Below are 22,830 nucleotides of genomic sequence, written 5' to 3'. Positions count from 1 at the left end.
TTGGAAGGCAGGCTGCCACCACAAATTACAACCTCTTTGTAAAACAAGTACAGTCGTCATTCCATAGATCATGGGATGCCCTTTTTAAATTTTATTGACTAGAGAAACAACTCAAGCTCAGGAGGGTGAAAAGCAATCTTTATTCTGTAAACATCCCAAAGGATAGTGTAAACAAGGTGATGTGACATCAAATAAAACAAGATACAGATATTCTCGCTATTACCTGCAGGATGTGTCATGGTGCATAATAGTGCTGGCATCATATAGCTATGTCATTGTATATCTTTTTCCCCCTCTTGCTTACTGCTTCTATTAACTTGCAGTGGAAAAATAAAAAGTAAGTTGTCCCGTTAATAAGAGGTAGAATATTTTTAAATGCCTAATTTGTCTTGTACTTTTTACTTTCTCAAAAGCTTTTCATGCCCATTATCTCCAGTCCCTAGCACACAGTAGGTATTCAATAAGTGTTTGTTGGGTGAATCACAGGATTATAAAATCTCAGGGTTCTGAGAGAACATTAAGGTCTTGTAATTAAAACAGCTATTCATGATTCATGAATAAATGAATCATGCCATTTTATTCTCACAACAACCCCTGGGAAGGAGGTAGGTGGGGATTATTTTTCCCAGTTTTACAGATAACAACAAACTAAGGCTGTGAATAACATGTGACTTACCTGAGGTTGCACACAAATGCCAAGGAGGAATATGAGTTGGAACACACGTGTCCTGACCTCTCTCCAGGCCAGGCCTTGCCCTTGCTACCAAACCATGCTATTTCTTGGTATGAATCACCAATATCTGCTGTCTGTCACTGGGAAGATCCAAGTCAAAACTACCTTCTTTCCTAAGGATGTGGCTGGGTTTGTGAGGTCTTATTTATACACGTTATCCTGTGTCATTCCTTGGGAAATACGAATATATATATATGTGGCTTTGAAAAAGACTGTGATACAAGGTAGAGAAGAGGAGTGGGAAGAAGAGGAGGGCACCAAAAGCCCTGTATTTCCTTCCACCACCATCTCTCACCCCACTCCATCCCCAACCTGACAGTGTGCTATCCTATAATGCTCCTGAGATGTGAACTGGAACTTGGGTTCAAATCCCAGCCTCACCACATGTAAGTTCCCACACTAACCAACTATGTGACTTGGAGCAAATGATCTCACCTCTCTGAGCCTCAGTTTCCTCGCATTACAAAATAAGAATCATGATACCTATTAGGTGTGGCTGTGAAGATTAAATAAAAGACAGATGGAATGAAAGCATCCTCCAAAGGGTAAATTGCTGTTCCAAGATAAGGAAATTTCCCCAAAATATCTGAGAGTCAAATGTGAGGGGAAGACTGAGCAGAAGTGCTCCCATCTGGAATGAGGCAGATAGTGCCCCCACTGAAGAACGCCCCTGCACCATCTTTTGACGGTGAAAATGAGGACTCAGCCACTGTCAACAGGAAGTACTCTGTCAGAGGCCATGACATGAATTGTTTCTTCACTGGGTCTTTCCAGATCAGAGATGCAAGGCAGCTACCTGAAGGGGATGGGGGGATTAGTCTAGGCTGTCAAATGTAGACAAAAGTTAACTGGCCCACAAAAGGTATTTAGCCCATGCCTTTGCCTTCCTTAGCATAGTGTGCAAGCCATCCATGCTAATGGCAGAGGGAAGGTGTTGGGGGGAGGGGGGTATCTGGAGTGGAAAATCCCAGTTCCTGCCCTTGGGAATTTGTAGCCTAGTTGGAGGTTACATAAACGTCAAGGGTGTGAAGGACTATCAAAGAAGGCCCATAGGTCTAATATTATCCTTTCCTGAGCTCATTTAAATATCTTTCTCTCCTTTGTTCCTTTAAGGAATATTAAGAATTCACCGTTTCCCAAGGCCCCATTGAGAAGACCCTTACTCAGCTGTAGGTTTTTACTACGCACTCAGTAACCTCTGATTCATTTTTCCCATCTTCTCAACTCCCCCCACCACCACCACCACTACCACCACCAAGCTTCTCTCTTTGAGACACAGTCCTTTTCAGACACACACACACACATACACACACACATGCCCTCTCACAGACGTACATGCACACACCTATCACATCCTTTGCCCCTCCAGGTCGCAGCTAGGGTTTCTGCAGAATGGCCGAGAGAGAGAAGACCAGTAGGGACACTCTCCTCCAAACCTTTTGAACAGAGACCATGTCAAGAAAACCTCCAGAATAAAGTTCTCAGAATGTGTGCTGAGAGCTTTCTCTCCTCTCTCTTTGCTCCCTTCTCTTCGATTTATATCTTCCCCAACAGTATTCTTTTTTTTTTTTTTTTGTGCCAGTTTTCTTTTTCAAAATCATTCTAAATGACTGTCACAGAGAACTGGGATTGTGAAGACATTTCTCCTTGTAGTTTTCATGATAGAAAAGGTATTTTAAAACTACATTAAAGTAACCATATTTTTAAAAAAATTAATCTGTCGAACTCCCTATCTATCCCACTCCAAAATGCACCACTGTCTTGGCTATGACGACGTGAAAAAAGCCCTCGACCAGAAGTCAGGAGGCCTGCTCAGTTACTAAGCAGCTGGGTGGCCTTGGGCAAGTTGGTGAGAGTCTCCAAGCCCCAAACACAAGCACACAACCGGCGTAATTTATTATTATCATGTTTATCTAAGAGCAGTGTCGAGACACAACTCGCACATCCGCAGAGTCCTTGATTTTTCTACGGGACTTGGCCAACTTCTGGGCACAGGGCCGCGCTGTCTGGGTCCACATCTGGAGAGCGCGCGCCCCCCCGCCCCCCGCCCTCCGCTGGCCCAGCTGCGCCAGAGTGCCAGGTCTGAACAGGGTCTTCCGTGCCCTCTCTACCGGACGTCCCTCCCAGCTGCATGCCCCTGGCCCAGAGCCAGGCGCGGGGTGGGGGGTGGGGGGGGGAGGTGGAGGGAGGAGGGCCTGCGGAGGCTGCGCCCTTGGCCCCTCAGGCCTCGCCACGGTGGCCTTGGCCTCTGGAGGCCCCTGTGCGGCAGAGCGCGGCCTTCGCGCAGAGTTGCGCTTCGCGCGCGCGCTGTTCCTAGGTGACTTGAGAGAGCGCAGAACCTGGAAAGTTCAACAAAGCCCGAGGGCGCAAAAACCAGTCTCTGCTGCTGGTCCCCGCGAAGAAATCGAGAAACCACATCTTTCTTGTCGCTCTAGGTTGGAGCCATGAAATGAGAAAGCCTAGGCAACTTGCTCAGCGCTGTCAGGCCTCCGCACCCTCCCTCACGTCAGGCTCTCCTCTTGGAGTACCCCCACCTCCCTCTCTTGGCCCCCAGTGGGTCGCACTTGGGCCCCTGGAGCCCTACCCCAGCATTACCTCTTGGCGATTCTCCTGGTCCGGCCAGGGAACAAGTAGCTGGGTCACCTGCTCCTCAGTCCAGTGGCTCGGCTGTGGCCCGTCCTGGGACGAGCTACGGACGCTGCAAGCGTTGGGCTCTGCCGCTCAGACTCCCCCACTCTCTCTACAGCCCTCCGCGGTGAAGGGACTGATTCACAGCAATTTTCCACACTGCAGTCAGCTCAGCGCCTTGCGCATGCATACCTGTTAGCTGAATTCCCTGGGCTACTCCCACTGTTTCTCATTGTACCCCATAATTTGCTCTTCCCCTCCCTCCCCTTATTCAAAACTCATCTCTTCTTCAAGATTCAGTCCAAGAGGTGCTTCTCTCTGGGTGCTCTGAATCTTTCCATTCCCTGGGGAGGGGGACATTGCACGTGAAGAAAAAGTAGAAGCAGAGGTTCAGATGGCCAAGAAACTTATCCAGAGACACAGAGCTAATTAGCAGCAGAGCCAAGAGGAAGACCCAGAATTCCTGGATCCCAGTTTAGGATACTGTTTTTCTACACCACATTGCTTCCCTTCTGCCCTGACGTGTGTGTGTTTGTGTGTGTGTGTGTGTGTGTGTGTGTGGCATTGGAGGGCAAGGAACATCCATTGTTGGCCCTGTGCACACAAAGACTGCACATAGAACAAGCCTCCTCCCCACTCCACTCCTTGTCTCATTGTTCCTTCTCCTAGTTTCCTGTTCTCGTCCAGGTCCTCTGCTCTTCTAAACTCGTAGACAAAAAGGTCATTTTGTTCAAAGTTCATTGAGCAGCAAGAGCAAACAGAAGTTGACTTCAGAAAGGCCACCACCTACGTGAATCAGAATGGTCTCAGTATCCCCAAGTCCACTACTATAGTCTGCATCTTTCTTTTTCTGCCTTCTTGGCATACGTTGGGCACCCGAGGAAGTCAGAAGGCTAACCACACCTGCCCAAACCATCTTATCTTCTAAAACCTCTTCCAGAAATGCCCTCTTCTAATGTGCAGACCACGAAATCACCATATAATCAGAAAAACATATATATTATTTACCAGGGCCAAATATTCTCATCTGATATGACAAGGACAATATGGGGTTATAAACCAAGATCTTAAGTGGAGGGGGGTTTTAAATACATAATTACACTCCCTCCAAATTGAATTTTCTCCTCTCCTGGACCAAGTAAATGGACAAAGGGAGAGTGCTGTTGACAGAGAGACAGGAATGGAGAAGAAAGAGAGTCAAGAATGTAAGAAACGGTGGAATGAGCCTGGCGAGAGGGAAGCAGAGGGAAGCTAGCTGGAGTCTAGGCAAAGGAGAGAAGGGATGGAGGGGGTAGAGTGTAGAGTGTGGGATATACCAGCTGCTGGCTCCACGCATACGCAGATACTGTGGCAGCCCAGGAAGACATGGACTTATTCCCAAAGGCTCAGGGATGTGGCTCTTAGGGGTTTGGATTGGAAATGAGATCCAGAAGCCCAGTGGCAAGTTTCTCTGATCCCCTAGCAAAGAGAAAGAGAAAAATGAGCTTCTGGAGGCAGCACTGAGGTAGGCTCTTGAGGTAGCATTGTCAGTTCACTCTGCTTTCAGAAGTACCACCTCACCACCACCACCACCAAGATGCTCTCTTATCCTCTTCCTGCACCCCCCCCCCCGCCTCCCTCCTTCAGGAATGGAATAAATCTTACCCAACATAGGAGGGTCAGTTTTTTCCTTCCATTGAAGGAGAGGATCTCTGCCTCTCCTCCTGTTGGAAATAGGCTGGGTGCTGCCCCTTTATACATTCCAGAACACCAGATCAGGAGAGGGGGAGAAGGGAGGGAGCAGCAGTTGGAGCCTGGTCCAATTCATCCTTGGCATCCTCTCTCCATCCTCTCTGGCACGTTAGGATTTTCTGCAGCCCCTCCTTCTGGCCCTGGCAGCTCTGCTCCCCTTCCTCACTGCAGCATCCTGCAGGCAGTCCCCTCCCTTGTGATGAGACACTGATATTGGGGTCCATCTCCCTGGTGATGCTTGCTTTTTAATGTGGGCTTTTAGACTAATATGCCAAGGAAAGATTTTAGTTGGGTAGGGGAGGGAGTATTGTCACAGGAGATGAAAGGAGAAATTCACCCAGGTAGCCAACTACCTTGACAGAGAAGCAACCACTAACCTGGAGATTGTTGTTGGGGGCGCTGGGAGATATGATTTCAAGCCAAGTGCACAGGGAGCCAATTTCAGTAGAGGACTGGCAGGTTGTTGGCTTGGATTACAGTGATTGCCTTGGTAACAAATACACAAAGACCACATGAGAGAAGGTAGACCACTGAATATCACCCAGCCTCAGTTTTCTAAACTGTAGAATAGGGAGATGAATGCTTACCCCATAGCACTTGGGGAGGATTGTGTGAAATAACATAGGTAAAGTCCTTAGCACAAGGCCTGGCACAGAGCCCCCTTGCCCACTTAACTGCCTTCTGGGGTTGGGCAGAGGAGAGGCTACAGCCTGCCGTCAACAGCCAGACAGGAAGGGACCCAGGCCATCTGCCTCTGGACTCAGCTCTCCTTCTTAGCTGCCTCCATTCAAGTTGGCATCACACTTTGTTTTAATCTTTGCACATTATCACGTTGAATCAGCACCATACCCTATTGATGTGTCCCCTTGTTACTGAAGCCCAGAGAGGGAAAAGAGCTTGCCCAAGGTCATAGTAAGTGGCAGAGTCAAGATTAGAACTCAGGCCTCACACTAGCCCACTTCCTCCTCTATGAAGCCTTGCCTGAGCTGTCTTTGGGGACTTGGTGGGGCTGGAAGTGGGGAGGAGGGTTTAGGAGCTGACTTTATGACTATAACCACTCTACCACTTAGCCCCAGCCTCAGAGGAACAGGCTCCTGCCTCATCCCCCTTCTCATCATCTCTCAGGTAATCTCCTCATGCCATCTTGACCTAATTCATTGCCACTTTAGCGCCACCTCTGCTGCCCAACTCCGAGGGAGTGACTCACTTGTTAGCTGGCCAGGGCCTCTGCCCTCCAGGAAAGAGGCTTTCTTCTTAATTGACTGCAGAGACTTCTGCTGCAGTGAGACAGCGCCCTTCCAGGCAGGCTTTGAGCTGGAGGGCTCTGAGGGGGAATAGAATAGCCCCCATCCAAAGCCACTGCCACCCCAACAGGGCCTGGAGTGCCACTACTGGAGTCCTCCCTCTAGGTTCCATATGATAACTCTTCAGGTACCCACGAGTTTCAGTGTTTCCGAGGGATTTCACACAGGGTATCTCTTGGCAGCACGTATGTTTGTGTGTGCTTAACACTGTGCTAGACACTGGTGGGACATAAAGTAAGAGCAGACATCCCTGGCACCCAAAGAGCACTCATTACCTGTTAAAAAAAATTAAAGTGGCAGCTTGGAGAAGGGGGAAAGAATGCACAAGAGTGAGTTAGGAAGTACCTGTGAGAGTGAAAGTGATGGAGAGAAGGGTCTCACCAAAGCCCCTAGGATCAGGGCTGTGACTGGAATTTCTTGTGGCCAGTGGCACAGGGAATTCCCTTAAACATAGCACATTGCTTAAGGAATTGAATGTTAACCCAATCCCTGTCCATCATTTGCCTTTCTGTCCTGGCTTGGGAGCATCAGCTGGTGGCCAGATCCCCCTCCCAGCCTCTGATTTCCCCTTTCCCAATTCCCAAATCTGTGTATCTTCGATGAGGACAGGAGAGAGGGCAGGGAATGGAAGGGAATTTAACAGGGAATACGAACTTTACATATATGACCTCCTTTAAACCTCACAATTGCACCCCTACCTAAGCCAGTGACTTGCCAAAGTGGGCAAGCTGAGCGGTGGAAAAGCTGGGTTTCGACCCTACATTGGCTTTGAAGCCCATGCATTTTCCACTGCACTTTCCGCAGTATTTCACACATTGCGCCACCGGAGCGCGATCCCCCTCCCCCACCTTGCCTTCCATCTTCACCCTCTCCCCCCACCCGGCTCCCTAGCTGTCTATCTCCGCGGAAAGACAGTGGACGACCGAAGCCAGATGCACGTCTGGCTGCGGAGCATTCTGGAGTGGCCCCTGTAGCCCACTACGTTGGTGGGGGGGGGGAGCGGGGGGCGGGCACCTCAGACTCCAGTTTCCCCCAGGGGCGCAACAGCGCGGAGGCTACGACGCCTGAAGTGCAAAGCACTTTCCGCGACTCTACCGCCCCCTGCCGCCCGGTGCTCGAGGCCAAGGCCGCTGTTCTGTGGAGGGTCTCGCGGACTGTCCAAGAGCGGTCGGGGTGGGGCTAGGCTGTAGAAATCCCTGTTGGATGTGGTGGTATAAGCGAGAGAGAGAAACATTTAGAGTGCCCTACTATCTGTCCCGAGCCCTGGTGGCGCAATGGTTAAAGCCACTGCGGTTTGAACCCGCCAGCCTCTCTGTGGGAGAACTACGTTGCAGTCGGCTTCCGTAAAGATTACAGCCTTAGAAAACCTATAGGGCAATTCTACTCGGTCCTACAGGGTCGCTGTGAGTTGGAGTCCACTGTACAGCAATGAGTTTGGTTGTTTGGTTTACAACGTGTTCAGCCGGGGGTTGGCAATTTCTAATAGCCCTTGCCTTTTCGGTAGAAAATTAATTGCTGTGCAAAATAGTGAGCTCTCCATCGTCTTCAAGCTACATCAGAAAACAGGTTTCCTACAAAGCTTGTCTGTGGATCTAAACTCCTTACTTCTTAAAACCAATCAAGCTCCCGGCCGCCAACAGTTGCCGGCTCTCTCTGGTACGGGAGGACCGAGCACTCCCTGGCCCCCTCCCTGGGGGCAGAAGTCTCGGCGGTGCGTGGGCCTGGGGGAGGGTGCGAGGAGGTGGAGCCTGTGTCTGGACCGCCGCGAGTAGTCAGGGTCCCCGCGGAGCCTGCGCGCCCGCCGCCGGTGCGCGTATTCCCCACACCTTCCCGTTTCCCTAGTCTTCTGGGAATCCCGCTTGGACCCAATTCACACATTCCCTTTGCGGGGGAACAGGCTACAGGCGCATTAATGGGGCAAAACCCCAGGTCAAAGGGAAAAGGGCGCCAGTGCCTGCGCCAAGTGACCACGGAACTTCCTGCTCCCCCCAGCCCCGCCCACCCATTCCTCTCCTCCCCTCCTCGCCCCCTACTCTTCCGCCCGAGGGAAGGCTGGGGCGGGCTGTGTGTGTACGTATGTAAGCATGTACGCGTGTGTGCGCGCGCGCGCGAGTGCAGGATGGCTGTGTGTGCGTTCAGTGTGTGACGGGGGGTGTGTGCGCGGTGCACGTTTTAGCGCGGGTGCTTGGTGTGGTGTGCATTAGGTTTGCTCTCTGACACGGTGTGTTTGCACGGTGTTTGAGTGTGCACGCTTGTGGGTTGTATGTTTCTGCCAGATTGTGTAGTGTGACTATGTGGGTGCGGTCTGGATGTGGGTGTGTTCGATGTGTGTTTCTGCCGAGGCTGTAGTCGTTCTCTGGTGAGTGTGTGTATGTGTGCGGTGTATGTATACGTGTGTGCCCTTTAAAGCATGTGTATATATGCATTTGGTGTGTGTTTACCCTTAGATTCGGTGTGTCAGTGTAGGTTTACGTGTGGTGTTTGTTGTGTATGTGCTTGTGGGCAAGGTGTCTCATATGGAGGCTACTTAAGGTGCGTGTGTTCAAAGGTGTGTGAGGGTGAGGTGTGTGCGTCTTTGGGTGTATTTGGCTCCGATGGAGCACTGGAGACCGTGTGTGTCTTGGAAGGGGGATCACCGCATGAATGTGTACAGGTGCGGTGTGTGAGTGCACGGGGTTGTCTAAAAGACCCCGGGTGACCGTGAGCATGGCGTGTCTTGGGGGAGGGGCACTGCTGCGACCCAGAACTGGGAGGAAGAAAGAGGTAGGGGCCGCCGACCTGGGCTGGGGCGCCCGCTGGCCTGACCGCCCCGTCCAGTCTGCTCGCTGCTGCTGTGCGTGCAAGGCCCGCTGGGGCAGGGTATGAGCTTACCTGGCTGCAGAGGGGAAAGAAGAGGAGGGCGCTGCACGTGATTGGCCAGGTAGGGCGCCATTGGGCGCGGTGCGTGGGCTGGTGGGAGTAAGCCGGAAAGATTCTTGGCCTCTGACCCGACAACCCCCTAGGAGATCACAGTTTGTACCCGGCTGAGCCTATTTGCTCAGGGCCTGGCTGTTTCACACCTCCTTGGCTTTGTGTGGGCAGATCCAATTGCCTGGAAAGCCCTTTCCCCCTGGGCCTCATGATAAACTCCTACTTATTTTTTTAAGATCTAACTTAAGAGTCAAGAAACTTTCTCTGCTTTTCTGTTCCCCCTCCAAGTTGAGGGTTTCCTCCTTTGAGGCACCACAGTTACACTCTCATACTTTTCATGACATAATCATACATAAGTGCAATTATTTATTTGTCTCTCCTTACACTCTGAGCTCCAGGAGAGAATGCCTGGTATATAATAAGAATAATAACCATAATCATAATAATAATGCTGCCATTTATAAAGCACTTACTGTGTACCAGGCACTGCGCTAAGCATGCTTACATCCATTATCTCCTTGAATCCTTGCAATGACCCTGTGAGCTAGATAGAGCTATGGTTATCACTATCTTCCACATCACACATCAGGCTCAGAGTAGTTAAGTAACTTCTCCAAGGTCACACAGCCAGTAGGAAGCAGAGCTGGTATTTGAACACAGATCTGTCATGCTCCCTAAACCTTTCTCCTATACCAGGCAGTCTCTCTAAGAGCCCCCTGGTTCCTGCTAGACACTGAAGTCTCTATCAAACAATATCATTTCCCAACAAATCTTTCTTTTGAGTTTACTGACAGCACCGAGAGCGCTCAGCATAATTACTTTGTCTCCCAGATAGCTGATACCTTCTCTACCTAATTACCTGCTTTGTTGACACTTCAAAATCTTTAATTACTCTAGGAACATGAGGACCTCAATAGTTCCAGCGCTGGGAGCTCTCCTTAGGCTGGTGCTGAAAGAAAGAGCTGAGAATGAACGTTTTCTAGCCATAGGGTTGGGAGAATTGGGTATGGACGGGACATGGAGAGATATGGAGGGAAGTGGGTGGGGAGTCAGGATGGGGTAAGGGAATGATTTCACAGCTCCCCCCGAGGCAAGTTTCCAGAGCATCAGCACCAGAATTTGGTATGCAGTGAATTTCAAGCAGATCAGACAGCTCCATATCACACCGTACATAGAAAGACCAGCAGAGCCCCCCTCAGAAAAGATTCCTGAGTGGGCCCTATTTTGTATTATTCATGATGGAGGGGGCACTGTGCTTGCCTAATGGGGCTCATGCTGCTCTAATGCTTTCCAAGCAGCCTTATCTGAGAAATCCAAATTAAAACCATACATCGCATGTTTGAAGACACATTTATGGGGGGGAGGCTGTCAGCCCAGTCACAGCGAAAGGGCCACTGGAAGCACTGGCTACCAGCTCAGCCCCCAGGGAAGCAGCCTAGACTGCTGCAGAGAGGTCAGGGGGTGGATAGACAGGGACAATTTAACAGCGGTGACTCACTTCACCACTTTTCGGGGCCAGGGGGAGCAAGAAGCACGATTTAAATTGCCACTGTTATTACTGTGCCCTTTCAACTGGCACAAATGAGCCTGGTATATGGACGAGAAGCAGCTGGAACATCCACGAAGCTTCCCCCCAGCTGGGCATGGGTCAGCACCTCATCCCCGGTGAGCAGAAAAAGCATTGCCTAAAGCACTGTGTAGCCAGAAAGTCTCCTTTTGAAGAAAAAAGGGGGGTGGGGGGGAGCTGGAGAGGCCAGTCTAAGTTATGCAGGGCACAAACTACCTGAAGCCCTCTGGCTACGTGGCATGTCAATCCTACAAGGAGTGCACGCCAACTTTGGGATCTCCCAGCATCTGATCTCACACATTCAGCTTTTCTGCTGCTGTAGGGCCAGCCTGACATCTCCTCACTCTCCGAATATACCAGCTTCACACCCACTTCTTCACAGATGTTCATGTGAGGCCTCTCCCTCTTCTAAGGTTCTCTCCCTGCCTCCCTTCCTCACCTCCCCTGCACACACCACTGGACCACTTCTTAAACTTATGTTGTGTAAGCCCCACCTGAGTTCATGAAGACTGTTTGGTTCACTCCAGCTCAGTGTTCTTGCCTGTGAAATGGGGGATAAACTTCAACATTGAAGAAGCCAAAAGCTCCAAGGCTGGGACTCACTCCAAAGATGCAATCCTGGGCCAGAGACTATTAGCATAATGGAAGGCTACATTTACTCCTCCCCAGGCCCCTATAAATGACAGGATGAGGGGGCTACCAGGACCCCTGTCAACACCACCACCACGGGGCAGACGCATACACACTTTCACACACACAAACACACACACACACACGCATGCACACACATTCCTGGAGCTTCAAATCTCCACCATAAGTCTCTCTCTTTTCAGAGTTCAGGAAATGCATCTCCCTAACATAAGGACTATATGGGAAATTGTAAAGGTGGAAAAATGCTTCAATAACCCCATTACTGCCCAACGTAAACAGAGATGCACTTGCTTTCACCCTAAAACTCAAGAATACGTAGGGGCAGGGCACCAAAATGTGAATTTTATTGAGGACAGAGATCCTGATTTCCTCACAAGATTAAAAGGCTTTAAAGATCAAAGCCTTCATCTTTTCCATGGGGGTAGAGGAAGACCACGGGCTTTGGAGTGAGACAGCTTTGAGCTGATATCCCAGCTCCATCACTGTCTTGATGTATGATCTTGGGAAGGTTACTTAACCTCTCTGAGCCTCAGTTTCCTCATCGGTAAAATGGAGATGTTTACATCTGCCTCAGAATTCCTCAAAAGATCGAAAGAAGTAAAACATGGAAAGCACCAGCCAAGTGCCTAACACATATCATAAATGCTGAAGAAAAGGTTACTTAATTCCCTCCCCCACCTCCCCCCACCCCTTCTCAGTGTATAGCCCAAAGTGTCTCAACCAGGGTGTTCAGGGAGTGGAGCCAACTGACTGATCTGCCAATTTTCCTCATTACTGCTTTGTCTGACACTCTTGAAATAGTCCCTCTTCTTTTAGGATGATGTTTTGATCAGTCTAATGCAGCCCCGGAAGAATTGGACCCCAAGTCCAATTCTCACCCTGTGGTTTCTCCTGGCAGTGTTAATAAGACTAAGGCTTCAGATATAATACTCCACACAGGAAAGTCTCCTACTTCTTGCTCAGTGTCCAAACTGCCACCTACTCCAGCTATGGACTGAGCCCCCAACCCTGGCTGCAGACCCAACCCCAACCCTGTCTCCTACATATGTGCCATTTTGCTCAAGAGAATGAGAACATGAATATCTCCCGGCTAAGCTTGCCCCACTGCTCCTGGTGTCTTTGTTGGTTTGTTTGTTCTCTTTCCTCCACCCTAGAAATTAAGAAGCGTTCCCAACCAAAACTATCCCATTGCTAGCAGTCACCAAGGTTAGGGGTAGATGGGATGATAGAGGGAGAGATGCTGATTCTCTGAGTTATACTCTGCAGCACCTAAAATATATCTCAGAGTAGTTACTATTTGTCTTTGACCACTTGAAGGAAAACAAAATCTACTCTTTGCAAAAAATGGTGAAATGGGAGAAGACCCCAATTTGTGCCCCTTCCTCCTCGATGCTGTTGCCTCCCTCTAGAGACAAAAGTCATTGTAAGTGAAGACTGCAGTTACATAAGGAGTGGTGAGGGAAGGGTAAGAAGTCGGAGGAGTGGGAGGGTGGGTATAATCCCAGGGAGGGATAAAGAGGCTACAACATAGAGAAGTATTGAGAGTCATGGCAAAAAAAAAAAAAAAAAACCTTTGGGAGCCTGGCCTTCAGGTATTCCTAGTCTCTGGAAAATTCCTTCAGCTCCTCCCCCTCATTATTATTATTCATTATATCATTATTCATCCTGCCTTCTACCCTCACTGACCCTAAACTCCACCCTGCAAAATAATCTATGAATTAGAACTTCTCCAGCTCCTACCCTTGCCTGCTTCTGCGAAGTCCTGCAGCCTCTGCTTTGAGGAGGGGGATGGGAGGGGCAACAACAAAGCCTCAGCCATATCATGCAGAGAATAGCTGGAGCAGGGGTTCAGGATAAGCCCATGCCACTAAATAAACTTCCCTGGGTGCAGGGACCTACCGGCTGCTGGGTATTGGGTGCCCATCCCGAGGAAGCTGCGTGGTTTCTCAAGAGGTGTATCTGAGACGTGACAGTCGCTGCCAAGACTCATCAAACATGCCATCTACCTACTTCTGATAATACATATGAGAACAAATGATACTGCCAGAAGGAAACAGAAATCGTTTCCTAGTGACTCAGAGCCCCAGCTATGAGGACACAGGTGGCATTTGCATTGCATCTTTCAGTTGAAATGTGCACCTTTTCATACAAAGGAATCTATAGGTTGTCAGTTGTGTCAAAGACTAGAATTTGGGCTCTGATCAACATCAAAGTGACCCCCTAGTAAATGTCTGCTGTATGTCAACATGGTGCTAGGAGCTTTGCAAATGTTATCTCTTGTAACCTCACTCAGGCTTTAACACCAGACCAAAAGGGGTTCTAATCCTTGCTCTGCCAACTGTGGCAGTGAGCGAGGTACTGAACTTCTCTGAGCTTTAGTCTTTAAAATAGAGATAATAATACTTACCTCAGAGAGTTGTTATGAAAGTTAAATGAGATCATTTACGTAAAGTGACTGGCACATAGTAGATTCAGTAAATGTTTAGAAAAGGAAAAAAACACATCTTTTGGTACGTGAGCCATAAAGGAGAAAAAAAAAATTGCCATCAATTCTGGCTCATGGCGACCCCATGTGTTACAGAGTAGCACTGCTCCATAGGGTTTTCTTGGCTGTAATCTTTACAGAAGCAGATTGCCAGGCCTTTCTTCCATGGCACCGCTGGGTGGGTTCAAACTGCCAACCTTTAGGTTCATTGTTGCTGTTGTTGTGTGACATCAAGTTGATTCGAACTCACAGCAGTATTAGGTTAGTAGCCAAGTGCAAACCATTTGCACTCCCTAGGGACCTGAGCCATAGAAGGCATTTAATAAATGGCATCAATAACAACAACAACAGCAATAATAAGTTATTATTGTTGCTATTATTATTTATAACCCCCAAACGTAGGTATTACTATACTCTCTTTAGAGAGGTTAACTTGCTTACAGCAACACTCTAAAAGCCTGTCTGGGATTCAAACCAGTTCTGCCCGATTTGAAAGCCCACCCAGTGATAAGGGGCATTTCATGATCATTGGGAAGATCCCGTTTGGTTGACCTGATCTAGTCATTACATTTAAACTAAATTTGAAGGAAAAAAACTTAGATTATTGTGGGATTCTAGATCATTGTATAGATAGACTATTTGTGCATCCTAGGCTCTCAGTTAGACTTAAAACCTTAAGTTGTAAGAGTAATTTAAGAACAAACTTTATAGGGATTTTAGAAAACAGAGAAAAGGGGAAAAAATAACCACTATCCCACCACCTTAATGCAATCTCTAGCTTTACCTTTTAGCTGAATTTTCTCCCTGTCTTTCAAAAATGTGTTGTTTGACATAGTTGTAATCATAGCATTTTCTATGTTGCTACGTTCTCTTCATAAACACCATCTTATGATTGTATGTTAATCTAAGAAATGCCTATATCATAGTTTATTTAGCCATTCCACTACTGATGGATATTTGTCGTAGTAGATAATTGTGGGAAAAAAAAAAAGGAATGATGTTGCTATCACTATTGCCAGAGCCACCCTCAGGGACCTAGTGTCCTGCTCTATTAATGCCCAATATGCTTTCTGTCATTTGATATTTAAGCTTGATGAATGTCAGATCTTCTGCTGGAGCCTGAGGTACATTTGCAAGAGTATTATTTTTGCCAGTTTTCATCACACAGATTCTACATTGCATCCTCATGGCGGGTAAAGTGGGGGCTAACCCTAACCCGAGAAACTAAGCTCTAGAGTATCATGTTTTTTTCCCCTATAGAAAAAATGTCTTTTCAGGTGCAAACAAGTGATTTACAAAGGAACTTTGGGAAGCCCTGCCATTGGTAAACAGGAGTGCTCATTTGACAATCTGACCAGGGGAGTGGGGTGTCTAATTGGCCAAGCCATCCCAGCTCTGGAAAATGATCCTGCTGCAGCTCAACCAGACCTGGCCTCAGCAAATCGATTGGGTCCCATCTCCAAGAAAAGATCAAATTTGTATGTAAAGTGGGCCCCAGGGTCTCTTCAACTTTAGAGTTTTGGCTGCTTTACAAAAGTCCAATTGTTTGAGGCCAAATCAAATGCCAAGAGTGAACTGGGGAGAGAATTTCAAGTGGGTCAATCTTGCTGTCCCTTTCCCTGGGAAAGAAGACCTTTCTGGGACACTATTTCTCCCAGACCAAATGATGCCTCTCCCAAAGGCCTTCATATGGTCACCCCATTGCCCACTGTTACCCTGAGAAGATTGGTCTGACAGGCAAACTGGCTCCTGAGCAGGGGGAGTGGGGTGAAGGAACATTTAGAGTACCTCCCCCACTCTGTCCAGTCAGTGGCCAGCTGGATTTCTGGAAGGCATTTGAAGGGAGGCACCAAGGGCAATTATAACTCCACAGAATATCAATAGTTACCCACAAAGTTACCCTTCACATTGCACAGCATTTCCCAGGGGGAGGGCAGTGAAGTTGGTTCCTACCTGGTCAAAAAACTGTGCCCAAAGACCAATTACCTATTTCAAAGGGATGTTGTGTGACTTAAGTGAGATTATACATGTAAAGAACTGAGCCCAAGGCCCAGCATCTGGAAAGTACTTTATACATATTAGCTGCTATTGTTAGGAGTAATAGAGTGGTGGAGGCAGTGATGTGTCACTAGGGTATGTGGGGGGACAGATCTTACCAGACTGGAAACGCAGTAGTGAGTGAATATAAAGTTTTGCATTTGGGTTCAAACACCAGCTAAATACAAAATGGAGACTCCAAAAAGAACTTGGGCTTACTTTAAAAAAAAAAAAAAAAGACTTAGTAGCTTTAGTTGAAAATAATTCCAAACAAATAAACTGTATGATGTGTTTGTAGTGTGTGCCCATGGCATTTGTGTGTGTGTATGCATGTATGATATGGGTATACCGTGCTGTGTGTGGAAAGTATGTGATGTGTGAGTAGTGTGTATGTGTGTAAGTGCTTTTCCCCAGGTATTGTGGGTACACATGTCTATGTGGGAGCTGGTATATGTGTGTGCGTGTGTGTGTGTGTGTGTGTGTAGCTTTGCATGGACATGCGTTGGTGTGGGAATGTGTATGTATATGCGTATTTATGTCTATGTATGTGTGTACCATGGGTGTGGCATGGGTTTCCAAAAGAGGGAAAGCCAGTCATCCAGGACTATATTTGTGGAATTAGGAGGGGTGACTGGAAATCTTGTTCTGGCCAGGTCACTGGGCATTCAGAACTGGGAGCATGTTCAAAGAAGAGCAGCTAGAGGTGGGTAGGGGCCTTGCAGCCATGTCACATGTTAGACAGATGAAGGAACTGGGGAGGTTTGGCTGGGACAAGGATAGGGTGAGTACGGGGTGGGGGGAGGAGGATCCTGAAGGTCAGCACCAAGGCCAGAAGGTAGAAGCTTCCACGACATAGATTTGGATTCAGTTTAAGGAAAAACCTGCTAATAGACATGGTTGGAGTCCCTGGGTGGTGCAACAGTTAACATGCTCGGCTGTTAACTGAAAGGTTGGAGGTTTGAGTCCACCCAGAGGCGCCTTGGAAGAAAGACTTGGCAATCAGCTTTTGAAAAATCAGCAATTGAAAACTCTATGGAGCACAGTTAACTACTCTGACACCTAGGGTCCCCATGAGTCGGAGGTGACTCGACGGCAACTAGGTTTTTTTTGGTCTTTAGATGAGGATGGGCTCCCTTGTGTGATACTGACCACCACCCTCATACACACGTGGGGTTATTCATATTCTTGATGTCATTAGAATCACACAACATCCTTGTAAGTCAGGCAGGGTGGAATGCCCCCCCTCACCCTTTTCCAGGGAAGGGTGTTAGCCCTGTAAGGCCTTAAAGGGCATCTTATAATACTCTTTTATTTTTTTGGATTCACTAGAATCACATATACACTTGAAAAGCTATACAGAACAAAAAGTTAAACTTTCCATATGCATACAAATCTCTTTCCTTCTCAGAGGCCTGTGGCCCAGTCAGAGCGCACTTGAACTTGGTAAGTGTGCCACAGTCTGTTAGCGGGAGTTTAGATTACAGGGATGGTTCTCAGCAGGGTGCTGGGGCTGGTAAGAACTCAAAACAGGACTCTACTGAATTAAATTGCTGAGGTCTCTCCTCTCCCTGCCTCTTCTCCCCTGCCTGTGAGGGGGCAGAGGAAAGAGGAGACACCCACAGGTTTGGTCTATGGCTAGTGACCAATGACACACTCTCACCAATATAGATTTTGGAGGTGGAGACTATGGAAAAACAGGTGGCCATGGGGCCAGGTGGCAGCATAGAGGGGGTGGGGCCTACCAAAGGGGAGTGAAGGACAGTGTGGGTGGGGGTCCTGAGGAATCTCAAAAAGAAAATATAGGTCTCCTGAAACGTGAAGAAAAAAAAAATGTTTCCAAAATGTACTATGTAAAAGCAGTTCCAAGGAAAGGGGTGAAATGCGACGCACATACTTAACCCGTGCTGTGATCTTTGCACACCTATGTCCTCACCTCCACAGGGATAGGAGAACCAAGCATTGATCTCAAGTACCCGGGGAAAGACCCAGACTAAAGACCCAAGACCTCGGCCATTGGGCAGTCTGAGGTAGTGGGCAGTTGGCAGAGCCTCAGCAAACCCAGGTCTGGGGCCAACTCCTTGCGTGACCTTGGGCAGGCCTTTCCCATCTCTAGTCTTCAATGTCATCATCTGTTAAATGAAGGGGTTGAACTCGACGACTCTAGGGGGCCTTTCCATGTTGATATTCTGTAATTGAGATGGGGGCAAGGAAGGCAAGCTTCAAAGCAAAAGAGGGTGACCAAGAACCCCCACCTCCATTGCCAGGGTCCCTGGGCTTTGGCTGCCCTGGCAGGGACATTCATCTTTGGGCCTTCAGGCGCGTCTGGCCCCATGCTCTGGCTGTCCCTGAGGGCGGCCAAGCCAGCGACTCCGCCTCCGCGCTCGCCCCGCGTCCTGCAGAGCCATTAGCGTGATTGCTCGCCATTCCCGGCAAAGCCGGTGATTTCTGCGGGGCTTCGACGGGGCCGTCCCTCGGGCCAGGAACAATTAGCTAAAAGCCAGCGGGAAGGGAGGCAGGGGGCAGGGAGCCAAGCCCAGGGCGTCCCCCCGGGCTGCAGCCACCGCCTCCCCACCACCACCACCTCCCCGCCACCACCACCTCGCCAGCACCACCACCTCCCGCGCGCACCCTAGCCCCGGGAATCGAGGCCCACTCACCACGGCGGGGGCGGGGCTCGAAGGCCGACGCGAAGAGGCAGTCCAGGATCCACGCCATGGCCGATGCCCGTGCCCTCAGCCTCGCAGCGAACTTGCTGCTGGCCGTGCACCGGCCGCTCTAAGTAGCCCCCGGTGACCACGCCCTGAGCCGCACCCTGCACCCAGCTAAGAGTGTCTTGGTCACCGGACACCTCGGGCTTGTCACGAAGGGGGCAGGGCCTCAGGGGAGCCCCCCCTCCCGCCGCAGGAGAGGCCGCTGGTCCCGCAGCCCCTTCCCCCACGCGGAGGGAGTCCGCGACACAGCTCCTGGCTGAGGCCAGGCCCTTGCCCCTGCCCCCGGGAGCCTGGAGTCTGAGGGGAGACGCCATCTCAGCCCTGGTGAGCCCCGAATCTGAGAGGGAAGGAAGGTCTCTGCCCCCAGGAGCTCTTAGTCGGGCGCGTAAAAGCGGACCTGTCCCCAGAAGCTGGAATTTGAGGGCGAGTTGGTGCACCTGACCGAGGGAGCCTCGGATGGATCTGAGGGTGAGACTCGAACCAGCCCTAGAAAACCCTACGTTTTAGTGGAGACATCTTAGCTCTGAGGAGGCCCAATCTAAGGGAGAAGCGGCGCCTGCCCCAGGAGCCCTGAAGCCAAAGGGGAGGCACTGCCTCAGTTCTTGGGAACCCCCAGTCTTAGGGGGTTCCTTCAGCCCTGGGTAGTTCCAAATCTAATGTTAACTCACTTCCCGGCTCTAGAGGACCAAGAATGTGAGTAGGAGAATCGATTATTGTCCCCCAAGGAGCCCGGAACATGAACCTGGGAGTGACTTTACTGCCCTTGCTCTGGGGAGCCGTTAGGAAGAGGGAGATGCTCTCCTGCCTTGGGAACCCTTGTTTTGAGAGGAGTCGATCCCCCCCTGAAATAATCGAACAGAGTGTCAAGCACGTATCAATGTGGGGTGTCCCCCAGTTGCTGCTGGACTCCAAAGCCTATGCTTTTTTGCTCAGGGCACGGGCATAGGAGGGGCACCAACATTTATTTTTAGCAAGAATTTGATATTTGATATTTCAGTGGGGGGTGGTACTGTGTCTGATTTCCTTACACCTCTTGTATGGCTTTGTATTTTTAAATTTTAAATACATAAGGGGGTGCATGCCGCAAGGGCTTCCGTGCTTGGGGCCTCCAGTTGTGGTAATCTAGCCATGCCCCCAAGTCTTGGGGTAGAAGCAGCAGCCAGAGATGGATGGACCATATTGGTTAGAAAAGGCTTCTAAAGGAAATTTCCTTTTCTCTTCAAGCCCAGGGGCTCAAATTAATTTCTCCCCCGTTTCTCCATTGGCAGTTGCACAGACGTGACTCCATGCACTGTTTTTCTCCACTGGGAAAATGGGGCTCTGTCTATCAAAATGCTAGTGAGGAGGTAGAAAGAAATAAGGAAAATCCTCTTTCAGCAGCTCAATTGCAGGCCTGAGGAGTGAAAGCTGAAATCACGGGTCCTTTGGGAAGAACAGTTATTACATTTGCTTTGCTAACCACTGATATTAGCATTAACGTGGCAAAAGGGATGCATAAAATGGAAAAATCGCCTGTACTTTGCCAAGTAATTCTTAGCAAAGTAGAGCCGTAGTCGGAGTTTAAAGGGCTTCCACTTATTTTCTTTCCTTTCTGGAAACCATGGTACCTCTCTGCCTTTTGCACCAATTTCTAAATCATTTCCAATTTTCTCTGTTTTCTAAACGCAATCAAAGACAACAAACATTCACCAGACCTTCTCTTTTACCAATTTCTGCTGTACAAATACCCAGTCATCCAAGCCAAACAAGTCTGACATCTAGAAATGTCCAGTTTCAGGCTCTGGATATTGAAATCTCAGCCTTGCCTCTTCCCATGAGCTTATCCAGCATCAGCTTTTGTAATGGCCGCAGTGGGTTTCTTCCCCCAACCCCCAGTTGAATAAGCTTTTTTTTTTTTTTTTTTTGGCTCCTTCATGGCATAAAGAGCCTTGGTAACTGAAGTTTCTCTGCTTCCAGAACAGCTCTACCTGAGGAACAAACCCATGACACATATCCTTCTTTGTTGCCTCTTTCTGCAAGAGGTGTGGTGTGGTAAAAGAACAAAGCTTGGGGGCTCACAGACCTAGGCTGGAAGCCCAATTCTCCTATGTACTGGCTATGTAATCTTGGGAGGGTTATTTAACCTCACTGAGGTTCGGTTTCTTCATCTGTAAAATGGGGGTTTAATGGTTGTAAACAAGCTTCAGGCATACCAAAGAGTCTACTCATTGGAGAAACACAGAGAAGGGGAAACAGACAGAATTATATAGAGTTGCTATGAGTCAGAATCGTCTTGATGGCAATGGGTTTTATATAATTCTCAGTGTATATATATATATATATATATATATATAATCAAGTTTGCAGTTCTCCCCCATCCCTTCTCCTTGACCCACCTCCTCTCCACTTAATTCCTTAGTGTAAAGTTCCCTTTGGAAATATTGAATGTCAACTAAATGTCACATAATAGGGGAATGCATTCATCTATCCATTCGTTCAACAAATATTTATCAAATGTTTTCTAGATTCCAGGTATTGAACTATGTAAATTCGCTCAATAAATTATCTGCAATTTTAAACAGATAGTTTTGGAGTTTATATGCTAACCTGAAAATATATTTATAATTATTTTTTTCTAATTTAATTTTATTTCATGAAAATATAATTATTTTAAACAAAAAAGAGCAGGATGCAAAATATGTATGCACTATAATAAAAACAATGCAAATAAATAATAATCTTATACATAGAAAAAAAAAAGGCTGAAAGGAAACACACCGGAATCTTAATAGTGATTGTATTTAGGCAATGCAATTATGGATGGTTTTTAACTGCTTTATTGTTTTCATATTTTTAGTATTTCCCAAATTTTCTCTAATAATCATTATTTTCTAGAGTTGGAAAATATCATTCATAGGAAAAAATCTATAACCTTGCCTCTGATGAATAAAAGACTAGGCTAGATAGGGGAATGATTGGGGCCTTTAGGCTGAGGTTGAACTGGTGGCACAGGGCCCTTGAGCTGGCTTTGGTGACCTAGAAAAGATGAGGAAGTTGAGTTGTCAGTAAAATGCAGGACTCTCTTTTTGTGCAGGGAGACATGCCCAGTTATGGCACCTCCTTCTGAAGGATACAGGAGTCCTCAGTACCCTCATCAAGCAGCCAGGAGTCTGCTAGCTTGGACCTGCAACTACTCACCCCAAGGCATGTGCTCTGAAGTGGGTAGCCCATTGGGCATCTCTGCCCTCACTATGAGAGTCCAAGACCTTGAGCTTGACAGCTTTCTGCCTCTTCAGGGTCTCTCATTGTAATTCAATTAAGAGCCAAGCATCCTGCTCCTTACTTAGGTCATTGTTTGCCGAGAGGTCTTTAGCAGGAAGAAAACATACTCTAGCTGGGAAGAAGCCACAATGATGAAGACAAGCTGGGGGCTTGTTGACTGTGAGAAAGAAGTCTTCAGCTCTTCCTATCTTTCTTCCTGAAGCTCAAAAATGCTTGGCAACCAGGCAAAACAATTGCTAACTAAATGGGACTCTAAGAATCAAAGGTGCTTACATCTTGCCATGATCAGTGTTTCCTAAAATATGGTCCGTTGGACTAGATGCATCAGAATCACTTGGGATGCACAGTAACAATGCAGAGTCCCTGTTCCCACCCAGACCTACTGAACAGGAATTTCTGGGCATGGGGGCCAGATAACAGCATTTTTAACACACTCCGCAAGGGCTGTTCTTTTGCCCACTGAAGTTAGAGAAAGTCTAATATAGAGAAGTCTTTCTCTGCAGACCCTCCACCACTGTCTCTTCCCATTGCACTCCAGCTATAAGGAACACTGGGCTAGACATCTGAGAAAACTGATCACTTTAAGCCCACCTTACTTCATTTGAACATACGGGTAAATAAGCAGCATGGGAAATTGACCAAGCCTGGAAGATTGACTCCTGATAGGATCTAGATGTATTCAAAATGAGCATACTCCATGAAGCTCATCCGTTTGGATTTTCTAAGAATTCTTGTGTATATGTACGTCTATATAGCACTTTTCATTAGGTTATCTGGTTTGAACTCCTTACTTGAGCTCCTTGCGTCAGGCG

At 48.2% G+C, this 22,830-nt stretch overlaps 1 protein-coding gene across 2 annotated transcripts in view; it reads right to left on the bottom strand.

Moving 5' to 3' along the window:
• Positions 1-18,901, bottom strand: part of ARHGAP36 (Rho GTPase activating protein 36) — a 32,267-nt gene extending 13,366 nt beyond the window's left edge. Inside the window, exons 1-2 of one of the 2 annotated variants that reach the window (XM_004379622.1) lie at positions 18,704-18,901; positions 6,365-6,369 (exon numbers count right to left, since the gene is read on the bottom strand). Coding sequence is in view for 1 of the 2 variants with exons in the window: in XM_004379623.2 (XP_004379680.1) it covers positions 18,704-18,761 (58 nt within the window). In the remaining variant the exon portion in view is untranslated. The remainder of the gene's footprint in view (positions 1-6,364; positions 6,370-18,703) is intronic. The other variant, XM_004379623.2, reaches the window with a different exon arrangement.
• Between the last annotated feature and the right edge of the window lie 3,929 nt (positions 18,902-22,830).

This window comes from Trichechus manatus, unplaced genomic scaffold (genome assembly GCF_000243295.1).
Source record: "Trichechus manatus latirostris isolate Lorelei unplaced genomic scaffold, TriManLat1.0 scaffold00066, whole genome shotgun sequence".
In the NCBI taxonomy this organism is placed as follows: domain Eukaryota; kingdom Metazoa; phylum Chordata; class Mammalia; order Sirenia; family Trichechidae; genus Trichechus; species Trichechus manatus.
This window is presented reverse-complemented; position numbering and strand designations above follow the sequence as displayed.